This window comes from Anguilla rostrata, chromosome 1, assembly GCF_018555375.3.
Source record: "Anguilla rostrata isolate EN2019 chromosome 1, ASM1855537v3, whole genome shotgun sequence".
NCBI lineage: Eukaryota > Metazoa > Chordata > Actinopteri > Anguilliformes > Anguillidae > Anguilla > Anguilla rostrata.
Window position 1 is genome coordinate 63,213,560 of NC_057933.1, and position 27,377 is coordinate 63,240,936.

Below are 27,377 nucleotides of genomic sequence, written 5' to 3' on the forward strand. Positions count from 1 at the left end.
TTATCTTTTTTTAAAATACCATTGAGTTAAACAAAAAATATTATTGAGTGGGACTGTTACCTGTCAGGATTACTTGTGAAACTGATAAATGTACTTTTGTTGTTTCTTTGCTTTTTTAAGCCTAGTCCTTCCTGCTGGAGTGAACGATATCCAACTTCAAAATGTGTTTTAATGGCGTAACTGTGTACCTTGGTCTGCGCTTAATAAGTTGGCTGCTTAATAATGAAGCTGAACAGAAAGTAGTGGGAGATAATACAATGGATACAACAATAGAGCAGCATTGACATTGCATAGATCGTATGACATTTAAACTCAAAATATCACAAAATTCAAAATATCATCATCAGAGCTGATCTAGTGGAATGGCTTCAATTATGATTGCCAGTCACAGTGTTATGCACTGTACTGCAAAGTTGGTTTCTGGTTTGTGTTACATCCAAAACTTGAATTATGTAATTGCACCAGTTACCACGAAAATTCCAGCAGAATACCACATGTATAGCCACTCAGTGCTGCACAGGGTTTTGATACTCTATGCTGGCTTCCCCTGAAGTGATAACCTACTTTCCCTTTGCCTCCACAATAGACTACAGCCAATGTAGTATTGCACATTTATAAACCAAATAACAATGAGTAAAATAAGTCATAGGTATAAATTAAGTATAACAAGTATAAATGATGTAATTAAGAATATTGTCACCATAAACATGCACTCTGTTGTAAAAACAAAATATAGAACAGACCATTGCAATCAATCACCCAATTATTGTCCATAAATATTGTCCACTTGTCACATTTGCTCATTCAGTTCATTCTCCAGTTTTGCTAATATATAATCATCTAGCTTTCATCCTATTATTATTATTGTTATTATTATTATACAAACTACCTCTTGGTTTTAATTCCAGCTGTTGCTGTTGTAATTTAATGAGCTGTTAATTGTTCTTAATTAGACACTTTTAATGTCTTGGGGGAAGATTTACTCAATTGAATAAGATTGTGTAAGAAATGTCGTGCCGTGAAAAAAAATGACCCATATGCACATCTCCGGGACTTAATTAGATCAGCTAATGCTTTCATTTCTTGTAATGTGCTATGTTGCAAATGATTTCTCTAGAAAGTAACCTGATGTAACTGATTAAATTATAGATTGACAGGTAAAATAAGTTAATGTGTATTATAACGACCGTGAAATGATTTTGAGCAAGGACTCACAACAATAAATGCCCTTCACAGCACCCAGCCAACCTCAGGAATACAAGTTCCGAGAGTGCTGCACGCCACATATGACAAAACAGAGGCAACTAAAAGGATATCCCGCCTCCTTGTGATTGTTCATTGGATGAGGGGTCGAGGAACTGTTGCTGAATGGACCAAAAATACATCATTTACAACCTGGTCTACTGTAAAGCTGAGGTCAAGAGAAGAAAAGCATGGCCGCCTTATTCAGAGGATCTCGAAACTTATTGAAAAGGTGGAATAAGAATGTCCACTCGGCGCTGGGTAATGCAATTTAATTTTATCCACTTATTCCTGCTTTATGACAGTCATGCCATTATGAATTATGTCACTGATACACTTTCTTAAAGTAAAATATCTTAAGGGCAACAACTAACAAGTTAGCAAGCCTGCTAGCGAGCTGCGGCTTTCGAGACGTTTGCAGCTAGTTAGCTGGCCAGCTAGTTCGTGCAGTTTACCTAGCTTGAAAGACGTGGTGTTGTTTCTAACTAGATATCCATCTTACTGTCTAGCGACTGATTTAGTGCATGGTTGAACTAGCAGTGTGTATTTATCGATCAGCTTTTGAACAGCAATTCCATTGCTAGTTAATTATCATGTGGCCAATCTCTTGCATGCTAAATTGATTTCAAGTTTACGAAGTACATAGACTGATCCATAGACCGGCTTTGTGACATTTATATGTCCGATTCGTCAGATTTGCTAGATTTGTTAATTATCTGGAGAGAAAGATAGCTAGCTGTTGTCCTTACGAGATGTCGCAAATTTTTTGCCTTCTAGGCTTGCCTTAAGTTGTTTCTGTAAGAGATTGCTGCTAAATCAGCTCTACTGTTATTTTAATGTGGCAAAATATTTCCACAGTTATTTAACAGAGTGTGCTGAGTAGCTAAATGTTACATACCAATGGATTCAAATGATTTCCGTACAATGTATTGACATGTGGGATCTGCTCAAAAACCGGATATGCTTACACAGTCAGGATCGGCGTATCCGAGAACTGTTGCTAAAACATTTCTGCAATCTTATCAACTGGCTTCCATGCTTGGTCTGTACTCTTAGATAATGAGACTGGTGAAGTGGATCGCACTTCAAGCTATACGTCGTCGGCAGAACCAGTAACAAAGAGGCCTACGGGCGTTCAGGCAGTGCCGTAATTCTTAAGTTTTCCACAGTTGAAAAGTGTAGTGTCCTATTTGAATGAAACTCTGGCTATGTCTCCAATATGCAAACATTTCTGCTCTGCAAACTTCACTTGCAAACTTTGGAGAATCTCTTTAGAGTCACCATTTCAGAAGTCCAATCACTTAATAAGCCAAGTTAAGGTCATTGCATAGTCCTCCATCCTCAGCTCTTCTCTAGGGAATTAGTTGAACAAGTGGCAACATCACTGATCAATATTGCCCATAATTCACTGCAGCAGCCTCCACATGTGACATGTGATCATTAGGTTCTCTCAAAGATTGTGGAGCATGGAAGATGGAAATGTTATCCTGCCAGTTGTAGCCTTGTAGTTTGATTGTTGAAGTCCATTGGAGAACATGCTGGGCATGTGATGAGGCCAAACAAGTTTAATATACTAGTATGTATATATTTGCTTTGAATTCATTATTATAAAATGTCTTTTAATTTTTTTTAGTATGTGAGTGAAGTACCTCGCTTGTGACAAGGTTGGGAAAGAAAGTAGGGCTGAATTATGGTTCCACTCTAACACCTTCCATAGCTGTCTTCCCTCACATGAGCTAGCCTATTTTGTGATTAAATTTGTGATGTTCAACAAGCAAACTTAACAGGTGCTCTGCAAGGGAGGATAAACAAAGAAAGACGTCTAAAGACTAAATAACTATTAATGTGAGGTTTCAGGTTATACAAATTTCCAAACATTTTTGAAAACGTGCAATAGGCTACATACGCACGACATTCATGGATTATTTGGAACATTGCTGCAACGGCATTTCAGTTGCGTAGAGTGCCAGCTGATCTCTGGCTGTCTGCGCTTTGTCCTTGTGCGTGGAGTGAATCCTGGGTGCGGTGTTTCTCCAGCTGGAGGTGTTTGTGTGGAGAGTGTGTTTGTCTTTCTGGTTTCATGCAGTTTTCCCAGTCGGGCTTATGCTGAGCTTACAGCTGATGCACATACAGTATGCATATTTTCTGAGTTTCTGAGGGGAGAGAAAGTCCTGGATGCAATGTTTGTTTATTTATTTATTTTATTTTTTTAATGAAAGTGAAATATATTAGATTTTGTGTGGCAGTGACATGTTCAAATTAGGGCTGGGTGATATGACTAAAAAATAATATCTCAATATTTTGAAGCTTCTTCGCTATACACGATGCATGATCTTTTAATGCATTCTCTGAAATAGCCTAATAAGGTGATTTTCAATCAGAATCATGTACTTAATGTAATTAACCTATATTTAGTGTAAACAGATGTACACAACTTGTGCATGTCTTTTTGGAGCTGACTCAATTACTGTTTAGACAAACCAATGCTTGTGCTAAATATTGTTCCAAATTATTTTTAAAAAACCTGGGTGCAAAAGAAAACACACCAAATGCAGCATACACAACTAGTGCATAACTGTCAAATGAAAACAAATATTTGCACATTGGTTTGACATTGCGTAAAAAGGTCAACAAAAAATTCTCCCCTGTACACAATATTTTTTTTCCAACTGATTCAAAATATTGAGTGGAGTCTGTGGGATACAGGGACAGAAAGAGTGTACACTGAATGAGCACAAGGCACATGCATAATAAAGTGCAAATTAACAGAAAATATGGCTTCTTTAAGCTCAATCTAATTTTTCTAAGTATTACCTTTTATGTTGGTGTGTATGTGCCTTGACACCTGTGTAAGGCAAACTTGAACTCTGGCTGCTCAGGTGCTCATATGGGTTTTTAGACTGGAACACAAGTTTCTTGTTTCTGGCTTGAGTGATGCTCGGTGGCATGAGACAAGGTTGCTACTAAATGGAACTAAATACCGTCCCAGAGGGAGAACGACATGCCGACAGGGCTCGTTGAAAAACCAGAGTCAAACATGAAACTGCTTTTCGTTGACCACGACAGCTATCGAAAAATGGAGATGCAAATGAAAACGGTATAAAAATGATTATAAAATATAAAACCGAGGTGAGTGGGTGGAGTTGAGGATGGCAGAGACTCTGGTTGTAAACACAGGACCACCGCTAAAAAAAAGGAGCTAAAAACCCTGCATAGTATGCCTTTAAACTGCAGCAAATAAAATACCCTCAAGAGAAATAGCTTTGTTCATTGAAGATACTTTTTAAGAAAAAGTACTTTTAAACCATTTAAAAAATTGTAACAGCACATGCAATGTTAATAATACAAATTAACAAGACTTGAAAAATTTAACTTATTGCAATGTTTTATGAAAATTTCATTAACAATAATGTGCAAGAATTGATTAGCATGTTTATAAACGCAATGACTGAGCAGCCCACAAGAATCTGCAGGTGGTCTGCATGCAGAAGTATTTTTATGGCATGCCACAACCGGCAGGCTTCGGTACCGCTATGCATATGTTCCACCTGTTCTCTGTGTCTTTTTTTGTTACGCTTTGTCTAAATGTGGAAATTGTCTCTGTTTGTGCAGGGTGTGTACAAGTGATTTTTTTATCAGTGTGTTTAGAATCTTGTGTATATAAATGTTTGTGTACCGTGTGCTTTAAAAGGGGCACTTTTCTTTTGTCCCAGTCTCCTCCAGGTCTGTGGCCTCCAAGACACAGGTGGGGTTTGTTGGATTGGGAAACATGGGGAACCCCATGGCTAAGAACCTGCTGAAGAGTGGCTACCCTATCATTGCCACAGACGTGTTCCCCGAGTCCTGTAAAGAGCTTCAGGAGTTGGGTGCTCAGGTGGGTTAGACTGATGGTGTTCACACAATAAACCAAAACCCATCTGTGTATCTGCATCCACTGACCACTGGGATTACACAATGCTTTACAGTGGAATGCTCGCACTACATATTTAAATGCCATTATTTAAAGCAAGCATGGTACCATATACATTTGTAAATATGCCGAAGACTTTGTTTTTAGTCTGTGGTCATATGGTGTAGTAATAATAATTGTTATTATTATTAGTTTTATTGTTATTATTATTATTACATACAAATGCATGTATAATGTTAAGTGTATTTGATTCAAGAGCAGGAGTGTAGTGATTTGCAGGAGTTGAAGGTTGTAAGAAAAAAGTGCAAGGGTGCTGTGGTGGCAGGTATATTATTAATGATAATATATTTGCACTGTATTCATAGGTAAATGCAAGTAGGCTTAAACCAAAGAAAGTGTGATGTGCAATTCAAAAAAAGATTTTCCAGATGAATAGATTTGTGTCACATGCAAAGGATGATGAAAATGTAGTGCCATACTTTGCAGTCCCCTTTACATCCAGAAAATGTTGCTATAATGAGGGTGAGGTAGGTTTGTTGGAGGGTCGTTTACTAATCCTCAACCAAACACAAGCATGCCATTTCATTTTGATACGTTTGGCATATCTGAACTTTAGGTCTGTTTATTGTTGGCCTTTACCCTCGTTCACAAGAGCTTAAAATATCCAGCAGGGCAATAGACTCAGTCTCCATAGACCTTATGGTTGATTGAACCTGTTGATCCTTTTAAATTCTGCAGTACATTTTGTGGCTAATAATGCATTCACTTTGGCTTAAGGAGAATGAGGGTTGTAGATACAATATCCACAGGTGTTATCATGGTTTACTGTGGGTAGAGGTGTTGAGATTGGTGGTATGTAAGGGCATTAACGTTAGTGGTATGAGGGGGGCGTTTAAGCTGGTGGTATGTAGGGGCCTTGTGGTTGGTGGTATGCAAGGGGCAGTGTCCAATTAGATCCCAGAAAGGAGATATAATGGCCTTAACAAACTTCTCTGAGGCACGCTGGCATGGTTCACTGAACATTTGCAACATTCTGGTGGACTAAGAGGGAATTATGTAGAAACGCTACAGCCCCCAGCTGTCTTCTTAAAAGCACCCCTGATCACAGTGTCACTGCACTGTTCATTTAATCTGAAATGCATTGAGAACTGTCCTTTTAGCAGTCGTGTTCATCAGTGACTCTTCCCTCCACAGAGGGGTTTGATTTAAACTCTGAATCTGTACTTTTCTGATACACAAGTCGGTGTTGCGTTGGCATTCACCAGTTAAACATTTTTCAAAAAAAATTTTATTTGAGTGTCACTTGTTTACCTGTGGGGGATGTTGCCATTATGGCCAGCCTGCAGTTGCTGAGTGTACCCTCTAATTTTAATGTTAACATTGAGCGCAAACCTGTGTAACGCAAACCCTAACCCCCACCCCGCTATGGTTGGTTTGGTTCTCAGATTCTGGACAGTCCAGCAGATGTGGCGGACAAGGCAGACCGCATCATCACCATGCTGCCGTCTAGTCCCAACGTCATCGACGTATACACAGGGCCCAACGGGATTCTGAAGTGAGTATCTCTGCTCACCCGTGACACACTGAGCCTTCCGCGCCGAGCGGGGGACTTTCACGCGGTCTTCCGCACTGCCCCGGCTGCTGCTGTGCCTGCCATTCTCACTGCTGTGTTGTCTACTGCATCAAATCAGATTTAATTTGAATGTTTTTTTTCTTGTATAGGGCAAGAAGAGAAATGATGAAGGTTTGCACGTCTTTGCTTAAATTTAATCAGTCTTCATGATGAGAGAATTCTTTTTTTTTTTTCTCTCTCCATTTTCTGGACTCAGATTTGTAGTTTGTCATTTCTCCTTTTTGTGGCCAGAGCACATGGGATGGAAGTAAGAGTACTTAATTTGTGGCTTTTGTTCAGCTGTCAGAATTACAAGTCTGCCCGTGAAATGGGGCCAGACTATTTTTATGTGCAAGGATTGCTAACGTTAGCGTTCATGTCACGTTTGTGATAACTGCTTAGTATTAACAATCTCTTGTATGGCTTTGCAGCTCCATGTGCCAAACCTGGTCAAGTTAGGTCATTATATCAAAACGTATTTGCTTTGTATTGGCTTGCACGTGTATTGCCAGTATCTTGGATGAAAGAATTGCACCTACAAGGCAATGAAGAAGGCAGGGTAAGACTTGTCATTTTGTACATTTCTCCTCTCTCCTACAGGAAGGTGAAGAAAGGCTCTCTCCTCATTGACTCCAGTACCATCGATCCGTCCGTTTCCAAGGAGATGGCAGTCGCCGCAGAGAAAATGGGAGCTGTGTTCATGGACGCTCCAGTATCTGGAGGTAAGCACGGCAGTGACTATCAAAGCATTGTGGTAATATGTGATGATCTCTGTATCCTGTTACCCCCTCCATTCCTCTGAAAAAGAAAGGCTTCTAAAAGTTCACTGACCAACCATTCAGAGAGAAGGAATATAATTGTATAATATTTATAATTTTTTTAAGCTTCACTATTGTAGTGGACTTATGCCTTCTGTCTGCACTTCCTGTTTTAATTGTGCAGTAACTGCATACTTTGGCTGGTGGACTGCAGAGAAGTGACTGCTGTGCATGCTGTGCTCCTGTTTGCATTGACGGACAATTTTGCAATGAGATGGGCCTGTAATTGCGAATATACATTCCAGATAGGGAAATAAAGAAGTGAAGATTTCAAAGCTTTTAGAATGAGATGTAGCAGAATTTGTACCCTTATGACATTCAGTTATTTAGCCTTGTGATCTCAACAACTGATCTGCTTTTTTTGCCCAAAGTCCCTTCAGGCCCTGTCAGTGTGCCAGTGTCTTCCCTTTCCAAATTACGGTACTGAAAGAACTTGCTGTTCTACCACATTGTTTTGTTAGGGAAGCAAATGAGTTTGAAGTCCAAGTGAACCTACTGACACATTACTCTGAGGTTACTATAGCAACCCAATTTATGTGCTGGTTAGCTTGTTTGAGAACCTCATTTACAGTAGCTTGATGAGGATTGCTCAGTCGATTTGTTTGGAATTCAGTGATGTACTTCGGTAAGCTGTAGTTTAGTTGCGAAGATCGTGAACTAGTTCCTCTGGCATCTCTGCTCAGCCGCGCTGCAGTTGCATGGCTTCTGAGCATTTGGACTGTTTGTGACCAACTGCACACCGGAATGTGACAGGCTGCGGGCTGTATGTCTGTAATGGCTGGAGCCGAAATGGCGTATCGCATCGCCCAGCTTTCATGTGTATAAGGAGGCTTAATGGCACATCCTGTCTCGCTGCCCTTAATGGAGATAAAGGGTTGTAAAGAGGGAGGAGTACCTCTGTGACTTTACGACACCAAAGTTGACATTGCGTGTGGGAGAGAAGTGAAATAACTGAGTTTCGTCTTGAGAGACCGACACCCCAGTATAACGGTCCATCACCCCACTCTGGACGCTGGACAGTGCACGCTGCTCACTGCACACTCCATGCCAGATGCAGCATACACAGAGTCCATTGCAACCAGGACCGATGTTCAGGAGATGTACATGCCACACAGTTCCGGCCAAGCACGGAGGTCTCAATACGCATGCAGTTGCTCTCACACTGTCCCCCTCCACCTCTCTCTCCCCATCTCACACACACACACACACTCTCTTACACTGTTTACTGACTGGCGTCTGTTGTGCAGCCAGTAGGATCTGATGTCTGTGACCCACCCCAGTGCTCACTGAGCTGAAGTAAAGCCCTGCTTTATGAGCCAGGCCTGAAGATTGATACTGATGGACTCATTTCCTTCCCATCTCAGATGCGGTGGCAGGCTGTGTCTGCACTGGGATTAAAGCAGCCTGCCAGCACGCATTGAACTTGGCAAGGAGGGGGTCAGTAGGTGGGGAGCAGCCATAAAACACCTTGAGCAGGACTGCTTAATACCCCCCCCCCCCCAGTTTGGGTTCAGGAGAGTGTGTTTCTGTGTGTGTGTGTTCCTGTGTATGTTTATGTGTGTGGGGGGCGGGTAATATGGCTGTCTCTTTGTCCCAGACCAGCTGAGATGGCACAGCCAAGAGTACCAAATCTTTAAATCCTCTTAACTCTGTTCTTGTGGGGAGTCGGTTAATTAACTCCGTATGTCCCCGTTTGAGGCTGAAGAAGTCTGACAGACGTCGCCACGGTTGCTATTCTTAGCACCAGTCCCATGCTGAAAAGCACATCTCCACTGGGGTGGCTGGATCTGTTCCATCCAGGTGTGCTGAGAAATGACTAATGGCCCTGTTTGAAATCACAGAAAACAGGTAGACAGCATGCAGCCTCATTCTCCAGGGATTAAGTACTGAAGCCTGGTGTGTGATCTATATATTGCCTGGTGTGGCACAAATCAGTTTTAGATTTGAACTCCATCACTATTGGCTATGCATTAGTGTAGCTTCTGAACAATTCAGAGAAGGAGAATGGAACAATGTATGAGCCAGCAGGTGGCGCTGTCACCAAATCTGGAGTTGTAAGAAGTGAGAACTCAATCACAGGAGGCCACACGCACACACACAGTCTTGTGTGTGTCTCTAATGGACTAGTACTTTGGTAACTGAGGTCAGGAGCTGAGGTCAAGGGCTTACTCGTGACCTTCTGAGCAGTCCTTTGTCTCCTTTTCATCTTGTAATCTTAAACACACACACACAGTCTCTCTCTTTCTCACACACACACACACACACACACACACACTCTCCATGTTTATGGTGAATTTTCTGTGCACCCTTTTTGGAGTCTGAACGCAGTTTGAGGTCTGCCTCTGTGCATGTAGAACACTTTCACCGTTCATCTTCCTGATTCCTCCAGCTGAGCCAGTCCAGCAGCTCAGGGTTGCCTTAGTTTCAGCTACATCATCTCAGCTTGTGGCCACCTGAACTTCTAAAGCATAGTTCTCAGTAATCATATCTCTGTATTTCCCCTGGTGTTGTAGCAATGGAATAATACCATGTATGAATTGCCAGAACTATGAAATCTTGTATGAAATCTGGGAGGTTGTTTACATTTGTATGAATTAAGAGTCATTCGTTAATCAATACTCTGCCTTATCGAAGTACCACAGACTGATGCCATGGAAGGCAAATCACAAAGTTTTAAAGTTGTCATGTCTCATATTGATGTGCAAAAATATGAAATTTAAAGAGGTCCTACTTCAACAGTTTTGCCACATTTGTATTATATTGACATTATTCAATTTTGATTGGTGATCAAGGGTGTTTTGTAGCATTCCTGTTTGTTGATGTGTTTTCATAACAATGGTTATCTTGTGTATATTCCACTGAGAACATGAGGTCCTCTGCAATCTCCAGAAAAGGTGTGCACATGCATATCTATGCTACTTGGAGCTTATATGCTGTATTGTATTAATTTCACTTTTATTAGGTTTTGAATTTGACACTCATTCCTATTCTCTGCTAAGTATCTGTCCATCTGCAAAGCATTATTTGAATATTTCCAATTTGTGGCCCATAAACGTGTTTCTTTTTTATGTTTCTTCATAATTGGTATTTTATCCCCTGCTTTTCTTTGGTGTAAACAACTGTGTTTGGTTCATTTTTTTCGACCGAGCGGCTAATTTTATCAAAGGTCCCACCTCGAGTGCGTCACGGAGGTTTGGCAGATACAGTCAGACTGTTCTGATCCGAGCTTCTGCAGCAGGAATAATAAAAAGTGAAGGCTCTCTCACTGCCTGGCTGTCTGGTGCAGCAGTTCTCTTGTGCATTATTCATAAAACCCTGTGTCTGTACCATTAAATGTGTCCGCATGCAACGGGACCCACAACAAACCAGGTCTGACGTCACGGAAGGGTGGCGGTGCGTCTGAGTAAAAATAGAGGAGCTAACGAGCCCGCGAGCTATTAGCTAGCGGTAATTATGCCACATTCCTCATTTCTGCAATTACTGACTGTTGTGCTTTAGACGTGTTGTGGCATTTTCCAGTGGGTTCTTGTTTCTGGGTACGTGTGGTCACTGCAGTGCTGGCCAGTATGCTGTGTCTTTGTAAACCATGAACAGCATTGTGCTGAATTCATTTTGTCTGATTTTGGGAGATGTGTAAGACCTCACAAGGGTTGATTGATGAGAGAATGACTCCCTGGGGAAATGCCTGGTTGGATGCCTGTTTATAAATCTTCCTCATAAGAGCCCAGAGGGCTAGTAAGTGTATCGGTTCTTTTGCTAGTGGATTCATTTTACTTGTCCATTCACACAAAATGCCTACCACTTCCAGTCTAATGCAGGAGTGTGATCGATGGGCCAAATGTTGAAGGTTCAGATTTTGAAATTTTTTTTCCTTCATTTACTAGTCCAGATGTTTCATCGAAAAGTTACCAGTATGTAAAAAATAATAAAAACATTGCTTCTTGATGTGTAATTTGTTAAATGTGCGTCTGTACATCAAGCAAATGCACACTACATTGCTGCAGTCCTTTTACAAAATCTGACCGCAGTAAGAAACTGGTTCATTAGTAAATGATGAGCCTTTGACCTGGCCACACACCTCCTTTACTGTTCTCCCAAAGCAAATGCACACCTAGACGGGTGAGCCACTCCCACAATTTTAAACTCCTCACTTTTGTTTTAAGGTGTGGAAAAATGAGCTGGCACAACAAATGCTGTGTGTTAGTAAGGCACAGAAATGATATTGCGAGCAAGGGAAAAGTTGGAAGTGCAGAGCTTGATGGGGCTGGTGGATCACCAGCTTCTATTTCTGCATGTTTGCTAATGGCCTTATATGCTCTAAACTGTTGTTGCAGTGGTAGTCTTTTAAAATGTACCCTATATTAATTTTCTAAATCATGCTGGACTGTCCCTTTATTTTTTTCTGTTTTTGTTCTCCCCTCAATCTGGAATCCTCCATTTCACCCTCCCAGCTCCGGCTGTGCTGCCTGCACCTGGAGCACTGCTGCTAATTGTGTGGCTTCATGCGTGTACGTTTCCGTGTCCGGCTCTGGTTTTAGCAAACGCCTCCATTGTGTGGGTGTCCTGTCTGGACTGTGAGTTCTGTCATACAGCCGGTGAGATGTCCCTGCCACTTGCCCGGATGGGGAGTGGAGGGGGTGGAGTTGAGCTGGTGCCAGTGTTGATGCGGCAAAAGTGATTGACAGCTGGCACAGTCGGTTGGTGAGTGAGGTGCAGTTGACCGGCAGTGACGGGGCACATTTAAGTGAATTTGCATAAGAGTGACCCGTGTTGAGGGAGGTGGTGTCTTGCCGTAGCTCCAGAGTAAAGCTGTCCTAGCAGCTGGGGACTTGGCTCTGGGCTTCGTAGAGTGCCATCATGCGCATCATTTGGGGTGTGGGGTCTGCTCCCACTGGGCCCCAGTCTGTCAATCTGCGACTGACCCCGCCTCCTGCGATTCCCTTATTTTCCTTATGTAGCCTAATTCAACTGTGTCATTGTACGAGAAACTCCCGCTGCCTTCCTCTCAGCTTTCAACTTCTTAACAAGCCTCCTGTCATTGTCAGGCCCACTTATGTATAACATATGAAAGTGAAGTGAACTGTGGCTGCATGTGTTTGTGCCTCTGTGTTCCTGCTCCGCTGCTCAGTGGGCAATCATTAACTATCATAAAGATTTCATAGTAAGTAGTATGAGACTAAAATAAATATTGCTGCTGGAAAAACACAGAAAGGCTTACCTATATCTAGTCCATTTGTGCATATGTTGCCAATTATAAATGCGCACCATATATTTTGTGGTAATTTGTGGTGCTCTTCTGCTTGTCTGTAGGTGGCCACTGGCCAAGCAGTTGGCACAGAAAATGTGCCCATCTTGCATATGTAAGTTACTTGTAAACAAAACTGTTTCTGCTTGTATGATTTTGGTTTAATGTTGGCAACCAACATTTGAACTGATCCAATCAGCCAACAGGAGGTCGCAATTTAAGGGCCATTTGTGGTTGGCCCATCTTGTACATGGAAGAATGACAATTGGTTGTCAAGAAATGCCAGGTAGGCCCTGTCTAGCACCATTGGTGTGTTACTATCTTACAGATACAGTTGGTATATTTTTGTTTATCAGTGTGCTAGGTGCTGTATCACCCACAAAGCAACTCCATCCTTTTTCCATGCCCCCCAGTCAATATTTATTTGGAAAAACTGGTTAAAAACATTTTCATTTATATTCTGATATGGTAATCCTACTGCATTGTTCTGTGTAGACTGGCTGCACTGGAAGAACACACATTATTTTAGGCCAAGAGATGAAATGGTTTTTTTTGTTTGTTTGTTTCGTTTTGGGTAGTTTTGGCAGGCAAAATATTGAAATGAGTGTTTTCATGTGCAGCTTGGTTAACTTTATGTTGGTTTAAGCTGTTTTTCTTTTTATTTGTTTGAAAAAATCCCTCATTTTGACATATTTCTAGCGCTTGACCACAATTGAGGCCGCTAGTAAACATGTACTTCTCTGTGGGAGATTGGGGCTGACCATACTGATCATGTTATTGTCTCATTGTGTCTGTGAAAGCCATTTACCACAATTTCCATTAGCATCACTGTCAGCCAGTCCTTTCAGGCTTTTTATTTCACACATGCTTAAGCCGTGCCGTTAATCACAGCTGTACTTTACAATAAAATAGCTTTATTTATTTTTGTATAAGATGACCTTTGATTTTGCAGACCGATCAACTGTGTGCATTGTTTTAATCTGTTCTGTTTTTTTTTGTCTGCATATCTCTATTCGGGCAAAGCTCTTTGTCATGTTGCTCAGGTAATTGCAAATGAAGAGCTTTTTATTTTTGATATCATTTTGCAGAGCAGGTATGTTTGAAAGGTGCATGTGTTTCTGTGCAGCTTTGGTTTGTGTCTGAGGTGAGGAGATGCTCAAGGCACATGCACAAGAAACCCTGCATATTCTGTACATTGTCGTTTGAAGAGCACAGTAATGCGCAAATGTCAATTTTAATGTAGTCCACCTCCCATAAAATGTTTCACATGCATAACCTCCACTAATGTTATGATTTTAGGTGTTGCTGTTAGCAACAACGTGAATATGACATTCAGCCAAGTCTGCTGGATGCTTCTGTACATGTTCAAAGTGGCTTAATGAAGGCTACAGGTCCTAACTGTTACTTTTTGTTTATTAACATTAAAATTGAAGCAGTTCCAGATCAATCTCAGGTTTTTAAATGGAAGGGCGAGTGTTGAAAGAGTCACTTGAAGCTTTTGTGGGATTGTTAAGAGACTTGGTTTTCCTTTGGCTTGTGAAATGAGAGTGACTGTATAATTGATATTCTTGCCAGTTGACGGTGGTTTAGCGTGGGCTTTTATTGTGTTAACTAGAACTGTGTGGGCTGACATTTCTGCTCTTGCTGGTTTTTGGCTGAATATTAGGGGCCGCATTTAGGTGAATCTGCACATTTTACAGGTTTTTCTGAATCCTCACCTTTTCTGCTGGTTATTATGGCCTGGCTAGGCTTGTTGGCAGTGTAGTTCCACTGATATCTTCCTTTGGCGTGCACCAAAATAAATTCTATGCTAATGAGATATTCAGATATCCAATATTTTTTCACCAGTATCTGCCAAGTCCAGTATGTAAAGGACTGCAAAAAATGCAATTGTTCAGGTGGTCCTATGAGAATATTAATGAAACTGTGTAGGTGTCTTGTACATGAGGAACATCCATGCGATCAGAATATATCATGTTTTTCGCCCTGTTTAGTGTGCAGTTTTTGTATGTGTTACTGACAAACTGGAGCCAGATTAATTGTGCAGTAATGGTGCTGAACAGTATAATCCTGTATTTTGTGTTTGCCCTGTGTTCCCCCCACTATTGACTTCTACCCCTACTAACCGTTCAAACACCCATTTGTGTGATGTCACCAGGTGTGGGAGCAGCGAGCTCGGGAAAGCTCACCTTCATGGTGGGTGGAGCAGAGGAGGAGTTTACTGCAGCCAAAGAACTCCTGAGCTGCATGGGGGCCAACGTGGTGTACTGTGGCCAGGTCGGAACAGGACAGGTAAATCCATCCACGCGTGCTCCTGCACACACTAGTGCACATGCTCATCTTACTGTCCAGGGCCATGTAAGTAGGCTTTCTCAATTGACTAAGAAGAGGTGCTTCCGTAAAAGATAGATTGCAGAATATTTCATTGAAAGTGTGACACTTTATAATATTAATCACTTTATTTGTTGTTCATTTTATAAGGTAAAAATGTACTGATCTAAAGTATTTTTAGATCATTTTATCAGCTTTAAGGGATAGTTCACCTTAAATGAAGGTTATTCATTAATTGTGCAATTACAATCGTATTCATGATAATGTAACTTTAAATAATCTAGTTTTCTATAGAAATATGCTAATGAACTAAAGTTCTATGAAGAGCTGTTATTTTCCAGTAGAGATGTTTCTCAAAATAAGAGAAATTAATAACATTAATGTTAGCCCTTTTACATAATGAAGCTATACTGTAGTGGGTGTTATTCCTTTGCATAGATGTGATGTTACTGCAGCTGCTCATTATTGATAATGAGGATGTAATCATCTTAAGTGTCTATAGTTATCTTAAATATGTGCTGACATGTGGTCTGTATTTTTCCGTCAATGTTTGATTTAGTCTGCAAAGATCTGTAACAATATGCTGCTGGCCATCGGGATGATCGGGACCGCCGAAACCATGAACCTGGGGATTAGGTAAAGTACGCCGAGGGTCTGGCACAGTGCACCTGAGGCGAAAGCCCGTATGCCTAAATGACAGCACGGAAATTAACTGCTGAAATGTTGAAGTGTACCGTTCCATAGTTGTGTGTTACTTTCACCCCGTGGGTGGCATTGTATAGGCAGTCCAGTAAAACGTTGGTAAAGGTTTTGAAGCTTCTGAATAAGGTCATTTAACTTTGTGCTATAACACAATGGCAGCCCATCCTCCTCTGGCGAGCTGAGCTCTGGCTCTCCCGTTGAGTCTGGCTCCTGTGGAGGTCTCGTTCTGTGTGGCAGCAGGGGACTTTCCTTGCCACTCCTGTGGCTTCCTCTTGTGGGTGTTTAGCCCAGGCTGTGCTGCGAAATGGACTGAAAGAAAGAACATACTGTGGCAAAAACAAAAATACAAATGCATGGGATTCATGTAGCCCTCGGTTATTGTGTAACTGCTCAGACACTGTAGAATAGTCGTATAAAAATGGGTGATTACCCACTGAAGTTCTCCGCTCAAAATTTGTTGAGGTGGAGCACTCCGGACTGCAGGTACAGTGTGTGCAGTGTAAGGTCGGGTTGTGAGTGGGCCAGATGAGTTATAGCGTGCTTCAGGTTTAGTGTCTGTCCGGGTCAGGAAGAGGCAATGGTTCTCTGATTTGACGTGACACTTGTATGGTGACCATATAAGGCAGGTCTCACAAGCTAATTTATATCTGCAGTAACTGCCTGTAATGGACCCTCTGCAGGGGTATGCCTCAGTGTCTTAAGCTGGACTTTTCCCACTCACCGGGCTACAGTATTGGTCAGTTATACCTGGGATGAACTGGCTGTGATTGGCAAATTGGCCCTCTGCGCTGTATATTGAATTGAACAATTTGAGTTTTGATTGAGTTTACCTTGAGTCCTGCACAAGTAGGCATAAATGAACATATCCTATTGACATAGAATTACCATAGCAGTTTGATTCAAACACACGTTTCCAAGAAGCTGGGACCATTATGTCTTTATGTGATTTTTATCACTTGCCCTGATGCATTAGTTTATTTTTAGAGAATCTAAAGGTGATCAGTCTGCCTGATTCATATCAATATGGGTGTTATCTAGCCGGGCACCTGTTAACACAAGATGGACGAGTAGAGAGCAGAGGGTCACTCCCTGTCTTATCTGCCTGATGTTGACAGGCTAGGGCTCGATCCCAAGCTGCTGGCTAAGATCCTGAACATGAGCTCTGGACGCTGCTGGTCCAGTGACACCTACAACCCTGTCCCGGGCGTGATGGAGGGGGTACCTTCTGGGAATAACTACCAAGGTGGATTCGGCACGACACTGATGGCCAAAGTGAGTCTATCTGGCTTTTTATGTGCTTGAGTCCAAGTGATTATCAGCTTCTGTGGTACTTGACAAATCTCTTTTTGTGTGGTTTATCTCATGTCTTAAGTCCATAATGGTTCTGCTTCTGTTATTGTGCTTGTCTTGTTTAACCAGTTGTGTGATAAGTAGATTAGCACCACACTAAGTCATGAGTGAGTTTTAAATAATGCTGCATGTACGTGTGTGTGTGTGTATGTGCACGTATGTAACCGGTATATCTCCTCAGGATCTTGGATTGGCACAGAACACGGCGACAAACACCAAGACCCCAATCCCTCTGGGCGCACTGGCGCACCAGATCTACCGAATGATGTGTGCGCGGGGCTATGCCGGCAAGGACTTCTCCTCTGTATTCCAATTCCTTCGGGAGGAGGAGGGACAATAGGGGTCAATACGCCCAGCAACTAGCTTAACCCTGCCCCTGCACTTCCGCATACACACAGACGCAAACACACACGCACGGACACACGCCCACGGACGAATACACACACACACACACACACACACACACACAAAAACCGAGGTGCATGCAGTTAGGGTGTGTGCCAGGGGACTCTTCATATGTGTGACTGATGGGAAATGTAGAGTGAATAGGTGTTTGAAACGATTACGTGAGTTCTGTATTTACTTTGTGGAATCTTCTGTTACCTGTTTGATCCTGCCTTGTAAAAGCAGAAGTCCTTTTTTGCCCTAGTTTCAGGAAGTTACAGCTGATTTGAGAATCTTGAATCGTGCTCTTCAGTAGCTTGATTGATGATGGTGGTGATTGTTGATTATAATTACAGTGGGGGCACAGAACTGAAAACAGGGAGGAGCTGCACAGTTTTCCAAGGGAGATGACTCAGAATGACACATTTACCAAGCCCTTACCATTAGACCATGCTCAACTTCTGCAGCTGAATCGCCATGTGGTTGTTTGTATACTCTTTTTTTTTTTTTTTTTTTTTTAATGCTTTTTGTTGAGGGGTTTTTTGTCACAAATGAAATTAGGGGTGAAAGGTCATTGATGATAAACTGTCGAACATCCTCCACGTGTGATTTTTCAAAAGCTTTTAAGATGTTCTAAATTAAACCTGTCTGTTGTAGCCATCACACGTCCATTTTTATTTTAAGTAATGCGATCTTCATGTGCTCTGAAGATATATTGTGGTTGGGACTTACCTGTGGCTTCATTTCAAGCATTGGATGAGTATCTGAGCTCTGTCTGGCTGTCTCCTGGTGAATCGGGAATATGCGTTTTGTTTTATAGCTTTTTTTGGTTTGTTTTAAAGCGCCTGTTTGTTCACTGGACTTCTCTCTGTCTGCCTACTGTCTTAGTGTTTTTCTCTCACTCACTGAACTGGTCTCCTTGACCCTCTGCAGTTTTCTGTCCCGTTTCTGGGGTTTGTGGGGTTGAGTCTGGATGTACTGTCCTATGGAAACCATTAAATGGGCAGTAACCAGAGGCACCATGTGGGCTACAAGGGGCGGGTTTTAGTGTGCTCGCGTTGGACCTGGGTGGCAGCGAAAAGCGCTGTGGCAGATTCGAGGAACCTCCATCTCCCTGATGCCTGAAGATGACCACTGAAGAAACACCACCACAGGCTTCATGACTCAGAGACCCTACAGTCCAGCTTTCTGTGATTAATGAGGAGTTGGCGTTTGGTGATAACAGGATTGTAATGTGTGTACATATGTAGATTACTTTGTGTTGTGTAAATAAGTCCAATCCAAAACTCACTAGTTGACTATAACTACCATTATTGTACATCTTCCAGGACTAACTGACAGAGCCTTGCTCGGTGCTGTTCGGATGGTCTCTCTCATTACTGTACTGATGGAGTCTCACTGTTTTCTGTAAAAACATCCAGATCACGCTGCTGTGTCTAATAAACACAGGCCTGGGGCTCTGCTCCAGTGTGCAGACTGCTGCTCTTCAGCACCTCTTCTGTCTTTCATTCTTCACCTCCCTTCCATGTCTGATTATTCCCTGTAGAACTTAAGGTGTGTATTTGGGTGGCATCTGCTATGTATTCACTGACTTTTAAACAATTTGTTTGCCTTATCCTGTTCACACTGCCAGTTATTTATTTTAAGCCGTAGACTAGAGATCAGTCAGTGCACTTTAGATGGCACCTAAAACATGGTCGCCATTATGGTAGTTATACAACAACCCAATCGGCAGAAGGAAGCCTCACTTGGCGCAGTTCTTATTTTTTGGTTTACGAGGAACAGGTTTAGTCTTGTCCTGTAAACGATGTTGCAGTGTTGGTTAATAAGTCTGCATTGTTGGGATCAGGTGATTTTGGTATGCCTGAGAACTGAACAGACACGGCAAAAATGTAAGTGTTACCATCAGCCTTGTGAAATTGCCTGGTGTGTGGAAAACCGTTTGTGTTTCACTTACCAAAGTAAGCTCGCTCTCTTGCCAGTAAACCATTGCCTTGTTTGCTTGCACATTCTGGGCCATAAGAGAATGTCACTAGGTCTGTTTATGTTTCTATACCTTGTGCCCCCTCATGTTCAGAGGCATGCTTGCATCGCCTGGGATGGAGTGCTAATTATTCTGCCCCTCATTCTGCCCCTTATTCAGGCCAAGTGGGGCAGTTGAGCGTTTTTACTCTGGCCTGTCACACATGCACTGTATTTGCAAGAGCTGTGCAACATCAAAGCTCGGAATGATTTCCTGAAGACTGCAGGGGGGGGAAACTGCTCATGGTCCATCAGGCCATGACACACAAGAACTTGGAGACTGGATCCTTTTTTTTTTCTTCCAACTTGTGAAACTGCTCCCCCTGAAGGGGTATTTGAAGGGTAGAAATAGTACCGTATTACAAGAACATTTCTGGAAGTTCCTCAGAGAAAAAAACCAAAAAAAAAACAAACTACTTTCCAGAATGTCATTTTTACTAAGTCTCATCAGGTTCCTAAAGAGGGTCCTCAAAGTAATTTGAACCTGTTGATATTTTTATAGACAGAATTCCATTTGATAATGGATGTTTAGCTGCTGATAATGGATGGCTAATTTTAAATGGAATTCTAGGCCCACCTAAGGAGCCTTCCTATCACGATGGAGGATGCTGAGTTTTCATAAAAGCTGCAATATGTGAATGTATTTTTTCAGCTGTGTGATTAATATGTGATAATGAAGATAATGGTTCGATTTTCACACTCACCTTTTGTGCCATGAATGTGAAGGAATTAACAGTTTTGCACATACAACAGTGATCCTAATCTACCAGAACAACTTGGACTGAAAAGAGATGGGACTGAATTTATCTGGCCCCTCAGTGTGTCTACTACCCACAGTACACAGAAGCCTGTGTCTTGAGTGAGTACATGTGTATACGAGAGAAGGGCGGCATACCTCTGATCTTGCCAGTAAAGAGTCACTGAGTGAGAGTCCAAGGGTCACATGATTTTAGGACAAACTAATAAAATTTCCATTAACTTCTGAAGGCTTAAGTGGCGCTTTGCTATACGCGGAGCAGAATTTACTAACAGAGAGGCGCCGTAACCCCCCCACCACCACCACCACCACACACACAGACACACACACACACAACTCGAAGTGGAATTCCTTCAACTGGCTCCTAGGCTGACAGGAGAGTTTCTCATCAGGCTGCGGGTTCTTTGTTCCTGAGACGAGGCAAAGATAGGCTAATTCCACCGCAGGTTCAGCTTAGTCAGTTGAAGTCCAGCCCCTATCACAATGGCAGGAAAGCTCTCACCAAAAAACTTGTTTATGGGACATGAACCCAGAGAGAGTCCTTGAAAAAACCTATTCTTACTATTGCAGCCTGACCAATCCCGCCCCCGCCCCCCAACTGGCTTGTGTATTTTCGAGGAACAACTGCAGCCAATCAATTTGATGAACGACCAAGCAGTCATTGCATAGTTTTTGTAGGACAATGTCAAAGCTGTTATTACATTTACAACATTAAATAGATTACTCTGTTTCAAGTTAATTTTAACTTGCCGTGTTTAAAAACTGATAGAAACAACTCTAATTGGCTGCTTGGGCTTGCCCATTTGATTGACAGAAGGCCTAATGCATACACTATACGATGAATGATGAGGTAGTACTAATGATGAACTGACAGGGCAGCGGTGGTGGACGATAAGAAGGAGCGGTTTCGTGCATCAAATCAACACAAAATCATTCATTTTCGTATAATTTTAACAGCGAATGTATCAATTTAATCCACATTTTTAAAATTCCGCCCCTCATATTTGATGCTCTCTGGTAAAAAAATAACTTCTAAATGAAGCAGACAGACCTACGTCAAGCCCAAGCAGTTCTCATAGTTCTCATGTTCTCATGCTCTAAATAAACCCAATAAAATACTCAATAACTGCTTTACCAAAAGATAGTTTTAATTTATATTCATAATAGTTTGCGAATTGGTAACAACATATCCATTACTTCTTTATTGGACTACTAAATCATGCCAATGTCAGTGGGTACATAACAGACATAAACTTGTTCTGTGCATGCATAGATTAACTTTTACATTTGGTAGTCTCAAACGCATTGTGAGACACGAGTTGTTGAAGTTGTGTCAACTGGTAAACTTAAGGGTAGCAGCACCTGAAGGTAATCAGGGACAGTTCACTAACTTAGGTTTTTTGTTATTTTTTTGGTATTATTTTAGTTTTAGAGTGTTCTTTATTGGACCAGACAGTTTTTATGTGCAATGAAGGAGATCTTAGATGCTTAGAGAGGTTTCTGATGACCAGCTGGCTTTACAATGGCTGTTGTAAGGGCATTCATGGGTGTGTGGTCTACGGCAGAAAGATGCACTGCATGTAACTCTAAGGCAACTTATGTTCCCAGAGGCTGTACATGTGACCACATTAATTTTATAGCATTTGCTGACAATTATAAACATAAATATTAGTTTGAATATTAATACTTTTTTCCTTGGTGCAGTGTATGTTGCATGCACCATAATACAGAAATAATCTCAGTTGAAAACAAGATTTTTTAAAAAGATTTTGATTGATTGAGTAAAATAACTCTGGATGCGTAATGTCACTTTACAAGCTTGTTTGGAATTATTTGTGCTGCACCTTCTTTCTTTGGACCATAAGTCCTTGAATAGCAATACCAGTCATTGTAAAGCTGGCAGGTCACTAGAAACATATGTTTAAAATATCTTTAATCACACAAAAACTGTATTGTCCAATAAAAGAATCATTCACTAAAACTTAAATAATATTTTTGTTAAGATCCCAGAAAGTAAACTATTCCTAAAGAATCTTCCAAAGCAGGAAAGTCTCCCTTACTTGTCACTCCCTAGATTGATTGCTCTGTGATATCATGTAACTTCACACACTGAGAGCCCTTACTGTGGGCTGAAGAGGTAAGTTATTGGAACACAGCCAATAACAAAAATATTTGGTGTGTCTAAAACGACTGGGAGTGGAAAGGGACTGATTTTTGTAATGGGAACAGATGTGGGTGAAGTATCTGACTGTTTGTTAAGGGATTTGATATATCTGAAGGGTCTGGTTAAAAGGTTCTGTTCTATATTATGTATAGGTCAAACCAGTAAAGGTACATGTTTTTGGCATGAACAAAAATGTATAGCACACTATAATACAATAGCCTGACTTCTAATGGGTGGGAAAGGTTTGTGCTTAAATGGAGGACTGACCTTAAAATAATAATGCTGCATTACATAGGTAGAATAAAAGGTGTGACACTCACTTGTTGAAAAATGTTTATTATTTTAATAATATAGTATCTACCTATGTGATGACTGACATTGGTACACATTCAATGTTGCTGCTTTGCTCCAAACCCATTTCAGCTGAAGCCCTGGCCTGTTTTGTTTTGTTTTTTTTCTATGGAAAACAGAGATGTAGACTTGACATAGGATAGGCAACATGATTGGTCTTCTGCACAAATATTTATCAGTGGGTGAGAATGTAGATGCGTGCACTCTGGGGCTATACTTCTACAATGTATGCTACTGTACATTGAAAAAAATATTTTTGTTTTAATCAGTATAGTGAATACACATGTAAAGTCGGCCTATTTATCTTTTTAAATAGCATTTTTTCCACTTGGGAATTCCATCAACGAGATTTTAGAATACTATTATTAACATTTAGATTGTCTTTCAACTCTAATAACGTCAACTTTAACTTGACGTTATTAGTTGACTACAGTCATGAAAAATGGCCATGGGTTTATAACTAACAGCAAAGGACAGGTAGTGTTCTCAGAAAGCATTCCAAATTTTTAATTCCAATAAATATGTTGACTAATAATGTCATTGCTTAAATTAAATAAGAAATAATCCAGAAAATGAATGAAAATGAGCTATACACATAAAATATATTCCAAAGTTATTGTTATTTCAGAGTTCTGATTGCATATTTCCATTTATGCATTGGTGTGTATATTAAATCACGCTCCTGTGATGCTGTTTACTGGTAATATCCTGCAGCTGACAGAAACAACTTAAACTGTACCTGCATTGTTAACAATCACCCACGTTCTCAGGCACTGTCTCTCTCCTGACAAAGCCATCATTCTGGAACTCATATTTTTTCTGTGGTGCATCAGAAGGACATTTGATGGCCTCTTTTGATAGCAAAATGGAATCTATGTATCCCTTTAGCATACCAACCTGACCTCCATCCATGAACATCACCCTCTTGCATCTGTTTTCCATTATGGGCGCAGAGGGAATGTCAGGTATTGGAGCACCCAAGAATGCAAAATCAGCAAGGACAGAAGCACATGGGACATGTGCTGTCTCTTCAGAGCAAGGCTTAGTGTCCAGTCCGACCCATTAGAAGGATTGTGGTTGGCATTCTCCCTTGTCATTCTTAGCACTGTAATTGTGCCATTGGTTATGATCTGGAGAGGAGTACATAAAACCACCACTGGGTTTTTTTTTAATTTTTTGGGAGGTGCAAGGACTACAAATGGAAATTATGAAGCATGTAATAACTAAATTGTAGCACAATACCACCATGTCACACACAGCTGTGATTAGGCCAGCATTGAATTGTGTAACATGAATTAAGAATAGTTGCACAAGAATACTTGTGATTCATGCCCAAACTAAACTAACAGTACAGGATACATGTGATTCTTCTTGTACATTGCCAATATCCTCATTTATACTTAAGATGCACAGAATTTAATTTTGTAATATAGTTTTTTTTCAATAATTGGACATGGTTTGCAATAGACTATTGATGACTTTAACAAGTTTGTCATTGCCAAAGGGAGGCTATACCTTTCCTGATGCACAGCAGATCAAGGACACAATTTGCTATCTTAAGGCTACAATCTACAGGAAAATATGCATATCATTTATTTTTCATGTTTCATGTAAATTTGGATGCTGTATTTTATATTGCTACAAGAGTTAATAGAGCCTATATTAATTACTTTACACGCTTCAGACACTGTGTTAAATATTTAATTCTAGTTTGCAACAATATTAAGGCACTTGCTTTCTGCTCATTGTTGTGGGAATGTAGTGGGAATTTTCATATGAAAGCATCTCTCAGTTAGATTATTTGCAATAGAATGGAAATGGAATAAAATACAAGTACTAAATTGTATTTTATAATTAACCATTATTATTAAGTTTATTACTGTAGTTTCACCAACTAGCTAGCATTTGCACTGATTGCTAGCTAGAAAGCATTACCCAGACACCACGTTGCTTGCTTTAGCTAGACATTCTGAAATACAAATGCTACATACACAAAAAACTTGCATTCGTGAATTAAATATTAAATGTCTTATTTTTATATTGATTTGCTTAATGTGTGACCAACATTACAATGGAATTGTAATAATTAGTGATAATAATAATGATGTGATTTATTACAAAAATAATTTATATGACAATTTATTTCATAAACAAATGCATATTTCAGATGTTTTACTGTGATTTATTTATTCACCATAGCTTATTACAATTAAAACCGACTGAACCACTTCACATTTTTAATTTGAAACAGAGTAATCTATTTAATGTTGTACATGTAATAACAGCTTTGTCAAATTTATTTTAGAAATGTTTTGCAGTAAATCGACATGAAGTGCTCAATCTCTCCCCGCCTTAGTTCACCAAAGTTTCGTAAGTTGTTTCTAACAAATATTAGTTTCCACGTTCCTTCGGTTTCTCTCACGCCATCGGAAACGCAGGTTTAACGGCTTTTATTTTTAATTCATTTAAAATGTATTAAAATGATAAAATGTTCATGACAAATATGTAGGCCTTCTGGTTGTTTTTATTAATAAAACAGAAAGAAATGACGATACATGTTAGGACTAGGCTTATTAGCCTACTACTCATGCATTAGTAGTAAAAAATAATCAATAAATTGTTCGGCAATGCATACAAAAATATTGCATTGATTAACCTACTGGATATATTTATCTTGGTTAAATGAAGTTCTCAGCTTCAATTGACTAGAGTAGCCTACATAAGCAACACATGCTAAAGTATAAGGGTCTGAAAGAAGCCATGAAGTTCCATCAAATCTCGAAGCCAGCCCATAGAGCACATTTGGTGAAACCCAACGTCTCCCACGCTTAAAGGGATCTCAGACAACCCTACATGACAGTAGTAAAGTAACTAGCTGTATTTTATTCATCGGAAGTTCCAAGATCCACGTATCTATTGGTTAAAGTCAACTAAATTTTTCTCTCAAATTCCTTTAAGCGATTTTCAAGCTACTGTACGCAGCGCCAGAAACATACACGGGGCATTTAAAGCAGGGTGTTTACCGTCCACATTCATAGCCTGAATGTGAATACATTCCAATAGGCCATATGTTTTTCTAAACTATGTAGTGTTGAAGAATATTGTTGGAGGGGTACCTCCAGTCCATATTTTAAAATCATTTATCGGTTTTTTTTGCCATGCCATAGGGAATATTATTTGGAAAGTAACCCACATATTTTCATATTGTTGCATATCATTTAGAGCATGATACCAATACGACAAGCTAAGCACTTCAAAACGAAGTGTCTAAAATTTTGCGCTCATACTACTACGTGTAGGCCTAATATTTTTCTAATTAATCTAATTAACAAGGCATAACGTAGACGCTATATGACTACCATACGTTCCCTATGAACCATTACATTACATTTATTTGGCAGACGCTTTTATCTAAGCGGCGTATAAAAAGTGCATTTCATGGTCATGGACAACTACAAAACACAGGTTCAATAAGATACAATACTTATTTTGTACAGCTATTTATAACCACCCAAAAGCTCGAACATCTTAGTTAATTAAATAAACTCAAACTTGTGCAATACACGGTGTCGAATACGAGTTTTAAACTCTTTTCTTGAATATAGACCATTTCAGTAATATGCAGTTTTGACATGATTCTAATTTAAATTAGTCATAATTTTAGGACTATGAATGAACTGCAATTTCAGGAAGAGTCAGGCTTTAAAGTTGTATATGGCACTTTATTGCAAGCATATACTTAACACCAGCTCCATGAGAATTGTGTCTGTTTACTCAGAGCAAGGACAAAGGCAAAGCGTTTCCTTGCATGGCTGCGCATAACATGTTTGCTGTATTGAGCTGATTCCAATCCATTCAGTAATATTTGAATAATAAGTATTCACAAATAACATCAGCCTACACGCAAAAAGAAAGAAAACCCTTCAGGATAAGAAAAATAAATCATTCGAGTTGTGCACCATGTTCAGTAATTAATGCGTATACATTCAATGACATATATTTAATATAGAATCCTGGGATCCGGAACTTAATCCTTAATTTCCCCGTCAGAGTTATATGTCAGTTGCTACTGTCATTTGTTAATGGAGACGCAAACGGGAACAAGAAATTCAGTTAATCACAAAGAAAAGTCCCACACTTAGTCATTGAAATACTGACTGTTCCATTGGCTTCTTGTTAAGTTATTCTCAGAAATCTGCTCAAAAAGCAAAAAAGCAAAATTGCTTTCTTACCGTATTCAAAAGGCGCATATGGGGGAAATCTGTCCTCTTGCGCCCTCACCTGTTGAGAAGGGATGAAGTAATGAACTCAGATCATTTTACAAGAGGGATATGCTACACTGGCCTTGGTTAACGATAGGTTAATACTTTTAGCTGTAATTGACGGGCTTGGTTGAAATTTGAGAAATAATTTCATAATCTTATTTTAGGATTGTTATGCTGAGTGTTACAGGTGGCGGAGGTGTTCAAGCACATATACACCCCTTGAA

At 40.4% G+C, this 27,377-nt stretch overlaps 1 protein-coding gene and 1 long non-coding RNA gene across 2 annotated transcripts; one reads left to right on the plus strand and one right to left on the minus strand.

Moving 5' to 3' along the window:
* Positions 1-1,344: 1,344 nt before the first annotated feature.
* hibadhb (3-hydroxyisobutyrate dehydrogenase b) lies at positions 1,345-19,083 on the plus strand. The gene is made up of 8 exons (XM_064348561.1): positions 1,345-1,503; positions 4,956-5,116; positions 6,598-6,707; positions 7,365-7,486; positions 14,986-15,119; positions 15,718-15,794; positions 16,976-17,132; positions 17,392-19,083. Exons 1-8 carry the CDS (start codon positions 1,434-1,436, stop codon positions 17,548-17,550), a joined length of 990 nt encoding a protein of 329 aa, XP_064204631.1. The 5' UTR covers positions 1,345-1,433; the 3' UTR covers positions 17,551-19,083.
* Positions 19,084-23,785: 4,702 nt separating this feature from the next.
* Positions 23,786-27,377, minus strand: LOC135261884 (uncharacterized). Its single transcript, XR_010332051.1, has 2 exons — positions 27,121-27,377; positions 23,786-24,018 (listed from the first exon to the last, which is right to left on the minus strand). It is a non-coding gene; the product is annotated as an uncharacterized LOC135261884 (long non-coding RNA).